The following is a 16180-nucleotide window of genomic DNA, read 5'->3' on the forward strand; positions in this document are numbered from 1 at the left end:
GATTATGAAATGGAAAGGCAAACATAACAATTGTTTTATCTTGAAAAGTACTCGGAGAGCTTCCCTTGGAGACTGCAGTCAATTCACTTTTGTCAAGGAAAAAAATTCTCTCCAGTGGCAGGTAGAAAGCATATGCTTTAGGAAGAGAAGAAGGTATGCTGCTCACACATATGCTGCTAGCAATTTGCTGTCAGGGAAAAAGGAGGTAATGAGACCGGACAGGCTGGGTAAACACCAAAACCCAAAACCCAGTGAAGGAGGAATCATACGCAGAGATACAGAAGGCAGAAGATAAAGTACTAAAAGGATGTTATATGTTTTATGTATACATTCCCTTAGGATCATGAACTAAAAAGAATAGGATTACCTTACATGAACAACAGGAAGAGAAAAGAGGACATTGAGCAAAGAAAGATGGATTGGATGGGGATTTAGGAGTCTGCAAGAATGGAGAAGTGAATGAGAAGGCAAAACACCCTCTTAAAGGAATGAGTGAGGAAAAGCTTAGGAAAAAAAACACAAAATTGAGAATTCTTGTTTGCACGTTCAGAAGGAAATTGTTCCTCTGTAGTGAAAACTCTGTTTGCTGTAGCTGGATCACCTAGAATCCATATACAGGTGACACTATTATAACACAGCAGTTACCTTAGGCACATGTATGGGAACTGCTGAATCACAGCCTGAACCTCTGATTAATCACCTGCAAGCAATGAGTCAGCCATGGGAGCACAGGTGAAGGCAATTCACCTGTGCTGCCAGAAGGGGTAGAGCCTGGCTCCACCTCTCCTATACCCATTTAAGAGCTGACTACCACTGGGAAAGGATCTTTTCTGGACATCCCTCCTCTGGAGTTTTACAGTGAGCTCAGGATGTGGGTAAGTATTCTATCTATTCTCTTTTTGTTATTATAACCTGCTTAGCCAACCTCTCTTGTTTGCTTTGTGATTATAGCATTTTTACATTCATTGATTACACAGTACAGCACCCCCTTTCCTTGCAAGGGTACAGCAGGAAGGTTGGCCAAATTGTGTATGCATCTATTACACAGAGGATTTTGAGAGCACTTCACATCCACGGCGTGTCTGCTTGGTACCCCTGTGGTACTGGGTGGTCCCTGTTATTATGCTGAGTGATTTGCCATCTGATCTACTCCCTCTATAATGAGTGAGAGATCATTTTCAGCTTCATCACTGCATTACAGCACAGATGAATTATTGCAGAAAATAAAATGATGATGCTAGCAAAACTTGAAAATGCCACTGAACACAAGTTGAGAGAGTGTATCACACAAGGTAAGAGTGGGAGCTGTACTCATGAGTGCCAGTAATCCACATAGGGAGCCAAGAGCCCTTTGCAGTGGGAGTTGGTCTCCTCATCTTCTGGAGGCAGCACCATGAGCCAGACCACTTGCAGGATAAGGAATTGGCTCGATAGCCGTGGTCAGAGAGTTGTAGTCAGTGACTCAATGTCCTGTTGGATACCAGGGACAAGTGGTGTTCCTCAGGGATCACTGCTGGGACCAGTGTTATTTAGTATCTTTTTATGTGTTGTGGACAGAGAGATCAAATGCACCCTCAGCAAGTTTGTAGATGACACCAAGCTCAGTAGTGCAGTTGACACCCTAGAAGGAAGGGATGCCATCCAGAGGGTCCTAGACAGGCTTGAGAGGTGTGTCCATGCTAACCTCATGAAATTAAACAAGACCAAGTGCAAATCCTGCACCTGTGTTAGGGAAATCCCAAGCACAGATACAGCTTGTGCAGAGAATGGCTTGAGAGCAGCCCTGAGAAGAAGGATTTGAGGGTGTCAGTTGATGATTCAATATGCACTTGCAGTCCAGAAGGCCAACTGTATCTTGGATTGCATCAAGAGAAGTATGACCAGCAGGTCAAGGAAAGTGATTTTGCCCCTCTGCTCTCATGAGAGCCCTCCTGAAGTACTGCATCCAGTTCTGGGCATGCCCAGAACATAAGGATATTGAACTGTTGGAGCAGATCCAGAGGAAAGCCATGAAAATGATCAGATGGCTGGAGTGCCTTCCCTGTAGGGACAGGCTGAGATAGCTGGGCCTCTTCAGCCTGGAGAAGAGAAGGCTCTGGGTGGACCTAACAGCAGCCTTCCAGTACCTGAAGGGGGCCTACAGGAAAGCTGGGGATGGGCTTTTTTGAAGGGCATGCATCAATAGGATGAGGAGAAATGGTTTTTAACTGGAAAAGATTTAGGCTAGATGTTAGGAAGAAATTCTTTACTGTGAGATTGGTGAGAAACTGGAACAAGTTGTCCAGTGAGGCTGTGGATGCCCCTTCCCTGGAAGCACTGAAAGCCAGGCTGGATGGAGCTTTGAGCAACCTGGTCTAGAGGGAGGTGTCCCTGCCTATAGCAGGGGGTTGGAACTAGGTGATTTTAAAGGCCCCTTCCAACCCAAACTATTCTGATTCCATGATTCTATAAAATTTCCCATCCCGCTGAGATGCTCACAGCCTGGATTCTGAATTCTGTAGCCATGGGATGATGCAAATACATAAAGATGTAACTGAAAAATCCCAGTTCCGCTTTTCTCCCCAGGTTCAAATTCATGATTGGTGATGAGCAGTAGGGAGGCAGCTTATGTCACTGGAGTACAGGGTTTATGCTGTGATCTGTATGGGTGAAGATGTAACTGTGAGCAGTCTCCAAAGAATTTATCAGACTCCTTGATAGACCCTATCACTGTGAAACCTTGGTAGTCTGGAGTGTAAGACAGAGCAAGTGGCATCTGTTGGGGTCTAAGGGCAAACAGGAGGTTCTGTTTGTATGCACTGTTAATCTTATCACACTTAAGAAATCTTTCATCCTTTATCACTGTTGTTTGGGAGAAGCTAGGCCAATGAACTGATTAGAGGGACAGGAATTTCTTGCTTGTAAGTGAATGGCATATAAGGTGTATGTTGAACACAATAAAGCAGAACTATTCTGATGCTACAAGAAACTGTGAGAGCTCTCCAACATGACTGAGTGCTGACATCTCTGAACGGGTTGGAGTTGTGGAATGAATTAAAAAGGTAGCAGAAGAACAAGGGAAAACCAGGAGTTGACACAGGCAAAAATCTCCAAAGAGGAGAAGTGGAGGGAAGGCTCCAGAATCATTTTTCACCAGCTTCTTGTTGCTTCTGAAGTTTCAGACTGTAAGACAGACAAAAACAGAATACATATGCATTCTTTTTAAAGCTCAGCGTAAAGTGGAAACTTCTTTATTTTTCCCAGTTCATAACTGAAAAATAGGCACAATCAAAACTCACTGTTGGTGGCACTGTGCAGCAAGCACCAGGCAGGCTCTCCTCATGTTGCATACCAGCTCCTCGCATCTTTCCCTTTTACATAAGCTCAGTTCCTCCAGGTCTTTGTGCAAGCCATAACATCCTCCCCACAAAAGCCAGTCTCTTTAGCTCAAAACAGACCTGAGGATGCCTACATTCTGGCTGGAAAGATTCAAGATGGCTTTTTTGCTTATAGATCTAATTATGAACAAGACTCACACAATTTCTTGCTTTCTTTTTCACAGATCTTTCCTCTTTGAGACAAGACAATCCTACTCCCTTAAGTCTAACTCTCAGTGGCACTGTATATGGAACATAATGTACAAGGCACACAAAGGCCTGGTCACTAAAACAAAAGAAAAAGCCTTGGAGAAACTACAAACTGCTTTCTATTTTCATTTTTTCCTGTACAAAGAGCCAGTAAAGACTTCAATACATTATTGATAAAAACACATGTTTTTTTTATGTAATATTATGATAAAAATACATTTTTTTCATCCATTTAAGATGCCAGACTCAAGATTTCCTGCTGCAGAACATTTCAATCTCCTTTCTAATAATGTGTTTCCCAGGTGTTCCTGAATGGGTTACCTTGGAGAGACTGCTGGCACAGCTGGTTTACATTTCCTTGGAGCTTTGAACCAGGTAGGAGATAAAGCAGCAGTCTAACTTTGCAACTCAAAATTACTGGGAATAAGCACTATCGTGCATCACATTTGAAAACAGACACTGCAGATTCAGACTGGGATAATTACGGGCTTTTGATATGTATTTCTGCCTGGAGTTGATACAGAAAGATTCAACAGCCCATATTTCAAAAGGGATTGGAGGGGAGGAAAAGAAATGAAACCAAGCAAAACCCATATATTTGGAAACTTTCCCAACAACTGCAATATATAAAGCAGTTTGCTTCCTAGAATTGAGATTTTTGGGCTAAAAGTTGATAATGCTACAGTGGTGTTATTCAAAAAATCCAGTAAACTGTTTCGTTTTCTTCGTTCAATGCAAGCCATTTATCTTGCGATAAACACCGTCACAAAAGAAAAAAAAAAAGACAAAGCATGAATTACATACAGGCAAACATGAGGTGAGTGCTTGCATTTTGTCAGAGTTGCAGTTACATTTTTGTAAATGAGTTTAAGTTTTTTACCCTGATCCAATCTTTTTTCTGGTTTACAAGTGTCCATATTTTTATAAGTTGTTGTAACCCACTGGCTCAATTCAACCCCAGTCTGTCACAAATGGAGAAAGTTTGAAGGTAAAAATCCATGCATTTTATAATGTAAAGATAGGAAGGGGGGGGGGGGAAATCAGCATCTAGATAAAGATCTGCAACTTGGGGTCAGGCTGGAGGGGAACATGAACATACATAACCACAAAGAAAGTATTGAAAACTTGCAGTTAGCTAAGGGCCTAAATCTGTGTGACAAGATCTCATCTGCTTTAGCATTTATGGCAACCTTTCGTTAAATGCACTCTATTACTTAACGGTAAGCTCCAGAAGTGCGTACATCAATCAGCCCAGGAACTTCAGGAAGTAACACTTCAGCACAGCAGAGGCACTAAGCAGCTTAGCTCTCTAAACCTGCACAGACCCAGTTCTGCACACTTCAGAAGCAAGGGTTGGTCAAAAAAAAGGACAGTAAATTATAAGTAGTACTATGGAGAGCCTCAGTTTATAAGGGATGTCACATTAGCTTTGCATCCTGCTGCAGCATTGGGATTTAAAATAAGCACACTGCCCTTGTCCATTTTGATGACAGAAATGAAAACAAACTCAGAAGTTCTAATCAGAGTTAGAAAATGCAATGCGGAGGATTAGGCTGCTGTAGATGTGTGTATTTTGACATGCACCATTTGCCTGTGGCTTTTTATCACTAGCACAGCATCATTAAGCTTAACCTAAGCACTGGCAGGAAAGAATAATGCAAAGAAGGGGAACATTGTGATTCCAGATAGAAGTTTTCACTTCTGAACTGCTGTATGTGATCACCCCATTAAGGGAAAACAAATGCAATAACAGGCTGTGCTGTGAAAAGTTGGAGCCTCTTAAGACTAGAGCTTGCACAGCTTACATGACAGTCTTGAGAAGATATATTGGCAGAAACACTAAATTTAACTTTAAATTTTTATTAAATGGCAACAAAGATTTTGCAACTTGCAAAATATAGAGGCTGACTATCTTCCAAATGTACCCAAGAGCAACTAGAGATTTCATTCAAGGAGAGCAGTGAAAAAACAATCACCCTCCTAAAAAAAACAAAACAAAAAAAAAAAAACAAGGGTGTGTTGGAATGGAAAGAGGCATGGCACTTGAAAGCAGAGAACAGCACTGACAGACCATCAAGGCAGTACAGGAGAAAATGCAGAAGTAAGAGATCTTTGTAGGCAAACATGACCATGGTCAGGTCAGTCAGGTAAACGGGACTGAAGTCACAACTTTTTTTCTGTAATAAATCATGCATGTATGAATGGATGCACTATTTCAGTATATGAAATAGTGTCTCTCAGTAAAGTACGCACAAGCGGAAAGCATGAGAGAAACAAAAGTGACAGCCATTCAAGTGGGCAAAAACTGTAGAAAATTCTAATCAAGTTTTTGCAGAAAGAAGGAAATACAGCAAGGTGGCACATTATTCCACCAGGATTTATAACACCAATAAAACAAGGATAATGGAATAGAATGAATATCGCCAACATCTGGAAAATCCTTGCTTTTCCCCCCCTTTCTTTTTGTAAATAAAGAAAAAAAACAACAAACCTAGAAATTCTATAGATACTTCCATAGTAATCTTAAAATGTATTATTTTGCTGTTTAGAGAACTGCCTTCTTCATTAGGAAGCCAATGTTACTTGCAAAATGACCTCTAAAAATAACCTCTAAAATTACTTTTTTTCCTTCACATTCACTTACATGAAGCAAAAAAATTCTCTGCTACTAGGTGAGGAAATGAAGTCAACGCCCAACTTGTTACCCAGCTGCTGACTTAAGAAGACTGTAGTGGATCTACTGAAAAGATAGAGGTGTATGATAAAAAACAAATGGCAACTAAATGCATAGTAAAGCGATGATATTTGGACAAACAAAACATTTTACATTATAAAAGACTATTGTGCGTTGGTCTCTGGATCATCTCTACCTTAAATAAAAAGTGTTTGTTGCAAACATTTGAACTGAGGAGATCAACAAATTGATCTGATGCATCTAAGTTGGAACAATGAGAAACTCTCCAATATGACTGAGTTACAAAAATCCCAGATATAAAGGAATGCATTACTCAATCATGTAATAGCTGATGCTCATTTAACAACATTGGTATTGATAAATAAAGCTTGTTCAGTGATAGCATAAAATACAAGAGGGACAATTAATAGGCTGTTTTGCTTTTCCCTGTATGGCAAGACATGCAACTTTTAGAAAGTGCTTTCTAGTATTTAACGCAATTTGAAGGTAGGATATCAAATTAAATTGTGACATATAATGAAGTTCAATGAAACCTCATGAACGTTAACATTGTGTCTTTTGTCAGGGTACAGTCTGTGTTCATTTAAGAATTCCTGTGACAAGATAAGCTTTTGAGCAATTTCAGGTATACAAGCTGGAGGAAGCACTGGGTACCATAAATGGAGTGAGTACAGCAAAACATCTTAATAAAGATTTTATTTTCCTAAGACATTTTAAAGAATCTTTTTTGAAAAAAAAACTAAAAAGCTAAAATATATAAAAACCTTTAAACCAAATTATAACTATTTTGAAAAGAGTTTGCCCTCCCACCCCAAAGAAATTTGCCAAAAAGCAATGACATGAATAAGGTGTGGTTGTGAAGTGAAAGGTATTTTTCTCTTGTAAGAGATGTCTCTCTACTAGACTTTTGTAAAACAATATCAGATTTTTGAGTTGAATATCTGATTACAACTCTATACATTGCATTTGGAAATTTGCAGGTAATGTATTTATATCAACTGAAAATGGTGTCACAAACAAATTTATGATTTTTTTTTTTTTACCATCTTGAAATCTATTCTCAAACTCCTTTATCAAAACGGAAAGCACAACGGCGTATTCTTTGCTGTTCAGAGCACTGTGCTTAGCCAGTGTATCAAAATGCATACAATTATTTGTCATCACTTGAGTCAGCACTGCTCAGCACTGCCCTCCCTGTGTTCTTGTTTGAGTTCACACAGTGTTACTAGTGTTGGGTGCATGCCCAGGGTCACTCTGCAGGGAAGAGCCACCACCCTTACAGAGCAGAGCAAGGCAGGGTGTGCTGCACTGCCAGTCATGCCAGTCTGCATGCAGCCAGTGGATTGGACATGCATGTTCTACAGTAAGCTGGTCTAAGACTCGGACAGGTACTATAATAAACGTTGTGAAGGGTGTCAGGGAGAGGTGTGTAGTCAATTCTGATCTCTGGTTAACTGCAGATGCTGAAACACAATGTCAGCACTGACAGGCTAACTGACAGTTGCATTTAATAGGAATAAGGTGTTTCAAACAATTCCATACTCCACTTGTCAACCCAAGCATGCAAGAACCCAACTCCTGGCTGCCTCCCACCAACTCCAGACTCGCAGTGAACAAAGAGGTCTCGTTAACCTTCTTCTATGCCATATCCCACACCTCCTATCCCCGATCTCCAGGACATTCACCAATCAAAATATATAAATACTTCACATTTCCCAGAAGTGCAGAGTTAGAAAAATCTCTCCAATTATCAAAGTTGTTTTAATAAGTTATATTTCAGATGTTTCACTTTCCACAGCAGAAAACAATTCAAAAACAATTAAGATTAAACAAAGCTGAAAAAGTGTCATGAATTAATTTTGCACAGACAGGCCTGCTGTCTCTGTTAAAGAGCAAATCTGTTGACATTGAATATTTTAACACAGTGATCAGCTCCACAACTTGCAAGCTGCAACCACTCGCTGTTGTTCTGATCATTATGTCCAGCTCTGCCCTCACGATGTCTCCAACACAAACGTTTCACAGCAAGAACGTGGCTTTGGCTGCAACAAAAGAAATCCATACGTAACTGCAAAATGTCAAGGCACAGTTGGGTATGTGAATGTAAACATCAACATTTATATAATTAGTATGCTTAACTCTACCAACTGAGGAAAAGCTGACTTGCGATAATCAGCAGGTATGAAGTTCTTAAAAATAAGCAGGGCCATTAATGCCAGTGACATTTTATCTTCACGGTCATCAATTATTTAAACAGTTATTGATTTGAAGTTTTATCATGTTAGGCTGCAGATCTAGCATCTCAGTTACCAAGATAGGACAGATTTCTGGCTTTTAGTGTGTGAATTCCTGTCTTTTGGCATCTCTTTCAAATTCACTTGAAGTACACAGGCCAAAGTCGCCATCAACTTTCATTTCTGATACTATCAATGTCAATACATAGAGAAAGAATCTAAGAAAATGTTCCAAATTAAATATTGAATGTCCCTCTGTAGAGTTTCTCTTACTGTCACCATAGCAGCACCACATTTAGCTTACAATTCCTTTAGTTTTTGCTATAAGCTGCTCTTTAAAACTTTGTCATCTACTTCAAAATTCTTTGCAAATGTATACAGATAGTGATTCAGTAATTCTTTCCTCCACCATTCCATATTTTCTACCATCTTGCTCTATGGTTAACACTAAAAAAAGCTTTATTTTTTATTTTCAGATTATGATTAAAGACATCTGCAGGTTTCCAGAGATCAGTCTTTTCCTAAAAGGATATCAAATTTGTATGAAAATAAAGCAGTTTCATATCTTTTTATAACATAAGAAAAAAATTCCAGTACCATCAGTCTTGGTAAGAACACTTCATTGCTCCTAAAATACTTCAAAAGATATACCTGTTATCCATCTCAACACATTTGGTCCAGTCAGCTACTGATTGTTCTTGCCCACTCTGCTTCCATGTGTAAAAGTTAATCTTCCCATTCTCTAAGCCTATTGCAACAATATACCTATAAAGAGAACAACTGCATTAATTCTAAGAGAACTGCAGAATTCTAAGCACTCAAACAAAGCACTGCAACTCAGCCTTCAAATTAATATATACTTTTTCATGGAAAAAAAAAAAAATCAGTTTAAATCAAAGCACCTCCATCAAAACAAACAAAGCAGAAATCCATAAATTCATTTGGTTAGAACCCTCTCCCCCCCACCTGAAAATAGGTTAAGGCAAGAAAAAGAATTCAAATAGTCAAATACTTGACAGCTAAATGTTAAGAGCTGTTAAGCCACACAAAATTACTAAAGGGGAAATACATACTGATTTCAAATTGAACTCAGAATGGCACTATATAAGTCAGCAATACCTTCCATCAGGAGTAAGCACACGGCTGACACTAACGGCAGTAACAGAATCTCCAGCATCCAGTACTGCTGAACGAGGTTTGATTGAATCCAACACACTGCCTTCAGTAGTCACAGATAAATCACACTGACCCCAGATGATGACCTGTGAAAAAGAAAATCATCTAGGAGTCCTTCCATTAAAATACTCCCAGAGCACAGAACAAAGGCGATGATCCCTAAAAGTTTCTCCCTGCAAAGATTCAACTGCTTAGAAAGTCTGCTTGACTGCATTAAATATATTAATAACAAATACAGATTATATTATGAAAATTCAATAAAACCTTAAGTAGATACCCACGACAGTTTGTGACATATGCTTATCTCACTGTGCGAAGTTGTGACAGGAGAAAGACCGTAGTCTTGTACATACATATTTGAGCACTTTATCCAGCATATGAAAGTCTCCCTGATTTCTGAGGTAACATACACTATAGTCTCTTAGTGCTTATAGACTATGAGTCTGTTAGAATACAGCACTTGCTAATCTTAAATATACTTAAAATAATTCTGGGCTTTTAAAATTCCTTTTACATTAATTACCTTTTTGTCCCGACTGCCAGTAACAAAATATTTGCTATCTGGCATCCAATCACAAGACCAAATGATTCGACTGTGAACAGCTGTATTTTTGTCTGTGTGCGCACAGCAACTGAAAACTGGTCCTGGAATAAAACAAAGAAAAACCTTTACTTCAACTACTTTGTGTGCTAGAAGTACCTAGAATAATTAAGAATAATATGAACAGCAGGAATAATTGGATGCCGTTACACTCATCTTTAAAGTACTTAGGAGGTACTTAGTATTTTTTCCCAACATTAATCAATTGAACATAATTAGTACCTATCCAAGACCACACCACTCAGTCCTTACAGCATGAAAACTGGGAACAGTTTCCCTCATATGCTTATCTGTTTCAAGAGAAATGCATTTCAAGCATTACGTATCAAGCTTCCATACAAGTTTTTAATAAAAACACTGACTTCAAAAGCTTTAGTATAGTGCAATTTTTACCACGTGTACACATACACCCCAGCAACCCACTACAGATTCTAGTTGTTACCAGTAAAGGCCCAAGAGCTGAAATCACAATGATCCAATCCCAAAGCTTAATCTGCTCCCAACAAGATAAGCTGCGGTTTCACCACACATAAAATCAGGCAGTAAATCTGATTAGTAGACAGCAAAGCTTTGGGAATGCTTTTCCTAATTAGAAAGAACTGTCATTTCAGAACATAGATGTTGAATAACTGCATTTATTGGGATGCCAATAGAAGTAGTCTTGCTTTATACTAATAACAATGTTTTGTAGACTGAAAAGTTTGTGATGAATAGATGAAAAAAGGGCTTCCTCTACTTTCTGTATGAATTCATACTCTTTAACCCAAAATATTAACTACTCTGGACAATATGCCAGGCTTTAAAATAAAAGTCTGAGCAGAACGGAATCTCAAGCCAGAACACAGACACTGTGTGACAGGGTGAAAATTCACTGCCAAGTCTGTAAGAAAACTCTATAGAGCTCAGTAATCTTGTAGCACATAAACACTACTGGGCTCTTACTAAGTCAATGGTGCAATGATAATTGTTTTCAGCATAAGCATCTGTTCAAGGAATCCATTCATGTTCAATAGCAATCTCCTTACGATTTTGCAAGGCTTAAAGTCCTAATGAGAAAGTCAACTGAATCTTTACCATCAGTTCTATTTTACAGACAGAGCCAGCCAGCCAAATTAATCAATTGTGTAGGATTAGAAGAAAGCCACACAAAAGACAGAAATTAATCCTGTCAAGAGCCTCAGAGCATCATGCCCTGCAAAAAGGGACAAGGCAGTACTATGCAGGACACACCAATGTAATAACGAATTTTCTAATGGTGCAGAACATCAAGAAAATGGTTTTGCATGACACAATACCAGTTTGAAATTCAGACACTGCATTCCAGCTTATATACTTGATTTCAGTAAATTTGTAATGTACAACCACAAGCAAAAGGCAGGAAGACAAACAGCATTTTCTACATTTTAACTCCCGTTATAGTTTTTCTATACACTATTAATTGCACTTCCTAAAGCTACAGGAACACATACCACTGTTAAATACTTAATAGTTGTAAGGAAAGTGTCCATTCAAATATTTTACCAGTTATCTTCCAAATACTTTGAAGCCAAAAATACTAAACAAATCTTAAAGCCTTCAAATGTGTAAATCCATCCCATGTACCTTACCTGACTCTGATAAGGCTTCTTCCCTCCACAGTGACCAATTTCTGTCTCTAGACACCGCTAAAAGAAGTTTGTCATTAGGTGAAAACGCCAGCTGAGTAACTGTCAGATTGTGAAATGGCAAACTTTGTATTTTCTTCCACGAAGAAGTGCTCCACAAAAGAATTGCTGCATGTTCTTTTTTGGAAGCCTGTGGAGAAAAAATAAATAAAAAAAAAGTCAGTGTGAATTAAATAAGGCAAATATAAAAATCACACATTTCAACATACCAAAATGTTAAGGGGCTTTTTTTTTTATGACTTACAATGGAGTTACAGTCCAGTTTCTTCTACAAAGTTTCACTATTTTTTCACTGCATTCTACCAGCAATGACAATGTGTCAGTTAGAAAAATGTTATAAATAAGTTTGTTAGAATTCCTCTTACTAACAACTTTAAACAAATCACATAATTATTTCTGAATAACAACACCTCTGTATTCAATCTCACCTTTGCAAGTCAACTGCCGCTTATAAGAAATCTTTCACATTAACTTAAAGAGCAGATACAGTGCAAACTGAATTTTGACATCTCTTCTGTCAGTCCTAGAAATATGACAGCACCTTTCACTAGATGGTGCTAGAATCTTTTCTTACCTTACACGCTGAGGCAATTACAGTGTTTGAATTATTGCAAGCAACACAAAAAATTTCATATCCATGTCCATACCTGAAATAAATTTCAAAAGCTGTTTAGCACAACACAGACATTTCTGCAGTATGTATTAGGGTTTTTATATTAACGTAAATCCCTTTGCAAAAATGAAAATATATACCAGGAACATCTTTCAATGAACAACACTTTCTGTTTCGCATTCCAAATAAATCCTAATAATACTCTGCATTCAATTTAAACACCTGCATGAACTCTTTCATGCTTAGGAACTGACTACAGATGAATCTCTCCAGCACACTTCATAGCCCTAAATGCTCAGCAATGCAAAACCTACTGCAATTATTAACTAAAAGCAGACAGCATTTAATGTACTCTTATTTTCTTGTAAAACAATTTTAACGCTATCAATAAAAATTAGAAGCCATATATTTTAAAATCACAAAAGAAAAACAAAGGCTAACAAACTACTATCAGTCACAGAAGAGATCAGAAGCAGAATAAAGTTGGAAACATCTTGAAACAGTAGAAAAATATCAGCTAAATACCAGCTGCTGGAGGGAGGTACTGATTTATAGTACCTAAGCAAGCATTTCACTTTCTGTTCCAAGCAAAGCCGTAAGAATTCTGGATGAAACCTAGGCAACATAACTCACTTATCTAATCAAGAACAGGAATATTTAAGGAATAACACAGAAATCTCCAAAGTTAAACAATCTTTGCATGAGGCCAGCCTTACTTGGAGTCACCTCCCCGTTTTCTAGCTTTCCCATCATCACTCCTGAACAACGACAACGTAAGGACACTGTTTTTAGTGCCACTAAGTACAGAGGTATCAGGGCTTGTTTATTACTCCTCATGACCTTATGCTCAGAGACTATTTACTTGATTATCCCTTATTCTGTATGACGGGGTATTCTGTGATTCTGTCTGACCTATGCTTGTGTGACTTTGTAAAAGATGCTGTCTTAGGTCTTATTTTCATTTAAGGAGGAGTATTTTAATGCTTCTGTTTAATAAGAGCAAAGTTGCATACAGAAGATCAAAATGTTGCTGTTAAACACTCTGCAATATTTTATCTCATATACATTATATAAGTCTGTGGTTACTTTGGCTTTGTTTCACAAGTTATTCCACAAGCTGTTTCTCCTTTACTGAATTTCACTGAAAATACGCTTTTAATGGAATAATATTTTCAGTTTTAAAAACTTGACTTTCAATAGTTTCCAATATAAGACAACTTTCAGAAATCTACTTTTAAAGTAAACATTATGATGACAACCCTTCTGGGGGAAGGGTGAGGGGAAAACACAAATTAATAGCTTCACCATTATAAGACAATTAGATTTGCAAATTAACATTCCAATTAAGCAGCCACCAGTCTCTCTCTTCCCAGAAGGCCTGTACACACTCTTCACGAAGTGCCAGCACGTCCCCAAACTTCAGACATGAATGTGGGAGTCTGTCTGTGGGATATGCCCAGCAGTTACTCTATTCAACAGACACAGACAGTAATTTGCCACTTAAACAGATGGCTGTTTTGGCTGTAAGTAAAATCCCATGAACATCAGTCCCATATAACAAAGTCTTTGCAATACTGTTGCCCAAAGGAGTTTATCTGGAGAACTGTTCATCTCTTCAGAGCTAAATCAGAACAGAGTTCTGATCAAGGAGAAGGTGCCTCCCTCCCCAGCGATGATGGACAATCATCAGCTACAACTTCGCTCCCCAGGAACAATCCCCAAAGCTTAGAGCAACATCCTGAACAAGTGACAATTTGTGCCAATAAGCTTCATGCAAATCCTGGAAGGCCCAAAAAGATATAAACTCTCCCTCTAGCCCCCCAAAAAATAAACTAAACTATAAAATGCATCTGTACAAGCAGGGACTCACTGAGGTGTGACTTCATTAAAGATGAAGACAGCAAGTCCCAGTCACAAGCCCTCTCTCCACCCATACGCATTCAATCCCATCCCTTCGTTACATAATGCAGCACAAAAAAGGCTTTACAATGGAGAGTGAAGCAACTGTATGAATGAATAATGAAATGACATTTCCAGCCACAAGCCATTTTGCCTTAGCAATTTGTAATTCATAACTTTTTTTATGCACAGGTGAGCCGAATGAACGTTCAAGGTTGCCAGGCAAATGATTATGATTACTGTAATTTTCTAGTGTCAAAAAGGATGTCTCAGGACTTCCAAGTGTACTACATAAAACATACATTTTGCATATATACATTCTATGGTAATTTTCCAAGAGGATAAGGATTAGCATATTCGCATAGGATTTATCATATTTTTATCTTAAAGTTATTAGATTATGTAAAAAAAATTCAGCAAGTTCTTCATGCTAAAACCCACTCAACCAAATAGTTATCAAAACTGAACACTAATCCTTCAAAATTTGGTGCTGAGCTAGAGCTGGGAATACACAAATGTCAATAACAAAGAGGCTATTTTTGGCAAGTCAGTTCCTCATGCTGTTTTTCTGCTGCCATGGTAACTCGAAATCTGCATTATGCAATTTCATGTTACTTCTTTCAAGATTATCCTGAACAAAAAAAAAAATCTGAAAGACAGCTTGCATCTTGTTTCCTTTACACAAAGGAATCGCTACCATTAAAAGTTTCTCTAAAAACAGAAAAAAATTGCTGATAAGTCACCTGAGAGCCATCATAAAATAAAGGATATTTTACTAAACGAGAGTTGATAAGCAGTACTCCTGTAACAGAATATCAACAATAAACACTTGGTTAGACACTGAAAAGTGTCAGAGGCAAACAAACGAAAATTTTGGCCTTGGCCCCTTTTCACCGCTTATGATCACCACCAAACTAGTTAAATAAAGCAGATGCATTAGCAGCCGTTGCATGCACAGGAGAAGCATTTAATGTAATCGTTGGTAATTACAAAACATACAGACACAGTCTAGTTCCTGCCAGCTTCCCTGGTGTAAAAGCGTTTAAAAGTATTCAAAGAAGATTAACTGCCCAGCTGAACATAAAGATGAGTTCCCAACAAAACCTCCTACTCAGTCAAATGAAAGTAATTTGCAAACAGCTTTCCTAAAATGTTGGGTTTTTTTGTTGTTGTTGTGTTTTAAATATTTCCTCTTCCATTTCCCCTCCCCAAACAAAGCCATAAAATTGGTAAACGTAGTCATCAAATACTCAACATTCTTGCTTCTGCCTGAGACTACTGTTTCAAGAGATTCACGTTAGAAAATACATAAGAACTTGAAATGACTCATTCCTTTGTATACTCAAGATCAGAAATGAGAATGCTGCCCAATATATGTAGATATTCAGTTTCCAACTCACAGCTCTGCTTCCAGAGCAGCACTGTTACCTAAATTCACTTAAAACAGCCATGCAAAAGCTACAGTTAAGACGTTTTTCCACTATCCCCTCCACTTCCTATCAACTCCCTGGTACTGCCAATTGCAACCACCCGGAGAGGTTCAAAGAGCTGATCTAATTGACAGTAAGTAAAGAAAACAAATTTTGGCTAAGGTTAGCACACAACAACTTGTAACTGAGACCAGCTCTTTTGGGTGAAGCTCAAGAAAACTTTGAAGCTTGAGCAATTGTAGCCTAATGTTACTGAGACCGTGAGGGAACAAATATGTTAGAAACTTCATTTGCAAATTGTT

The 16180-nt window shown here is 38.3% G+C and overlaps 1 protein-coding gene and 1 long non-coding RNA gene across 2 annotated transcripts; one reads left to right on the forward strand and one right to left on the reverse strand.

Annotated features, from left to right (window-relative positions):
- Positions 1–811: 811 nt before the first annotated feature.
- On the forward strand, positions 812–7166 carry LOC109366694. The gene is made up of 4 exons (XR_002113208.2): positions 812–875; positions 3869–3941; positions 4306–4383; positions 6239–7166. It is a non-coding gene; the product is annotated as an uncharacterized LOC109366694 (long non-coding RNA).
- An 837-nt stretch (positions 7167–8003) lies between these two features.
- On the reverse strand, positions 8004–13758 carry LOC100548332 (elongator complex protein 2-like). Its single transcript, XM_010708636.3, has 6 exons — positions 12511–13758; positions 11880–12066; positions 10195–10316; positions 9615–9757; positions 9147–9260; positions 8004–8303 (listed from the first exon to the last, which is right to left on the reverse strand). Exons 3-6 carry the CDS (start codon positions 10237–10239, stop codon positions 8147–8149), a joined length of 459 nt encoding a protein of 152 aa, XP_010706938.1. The 5' UTR covers positions 10240–10316; positions 11880–12066; positions 12511–13758; the 3' UTR covers positions 8004–8146.
- Positions 13759–16180: the final 2422 nt, after the last annotated feature.

Source organism: Meleagris gallopavo, chromosome 3 (genome assembly GCF_000146605.3).
Source record: "Meleagris gallopavo isolate NT-WF06-2002-E0010 breed Aviagen turkey brand Nicholas breeding stock chromosome 3, Turkey_5.1, whole genome shotgun sequence".
Classification (NCBI taxonomy): Eukaryota; Metazoa; Chordata; class Aves; order Galliformes; family Phasianidae; genus Meleagris; species Meleagris gallopavo.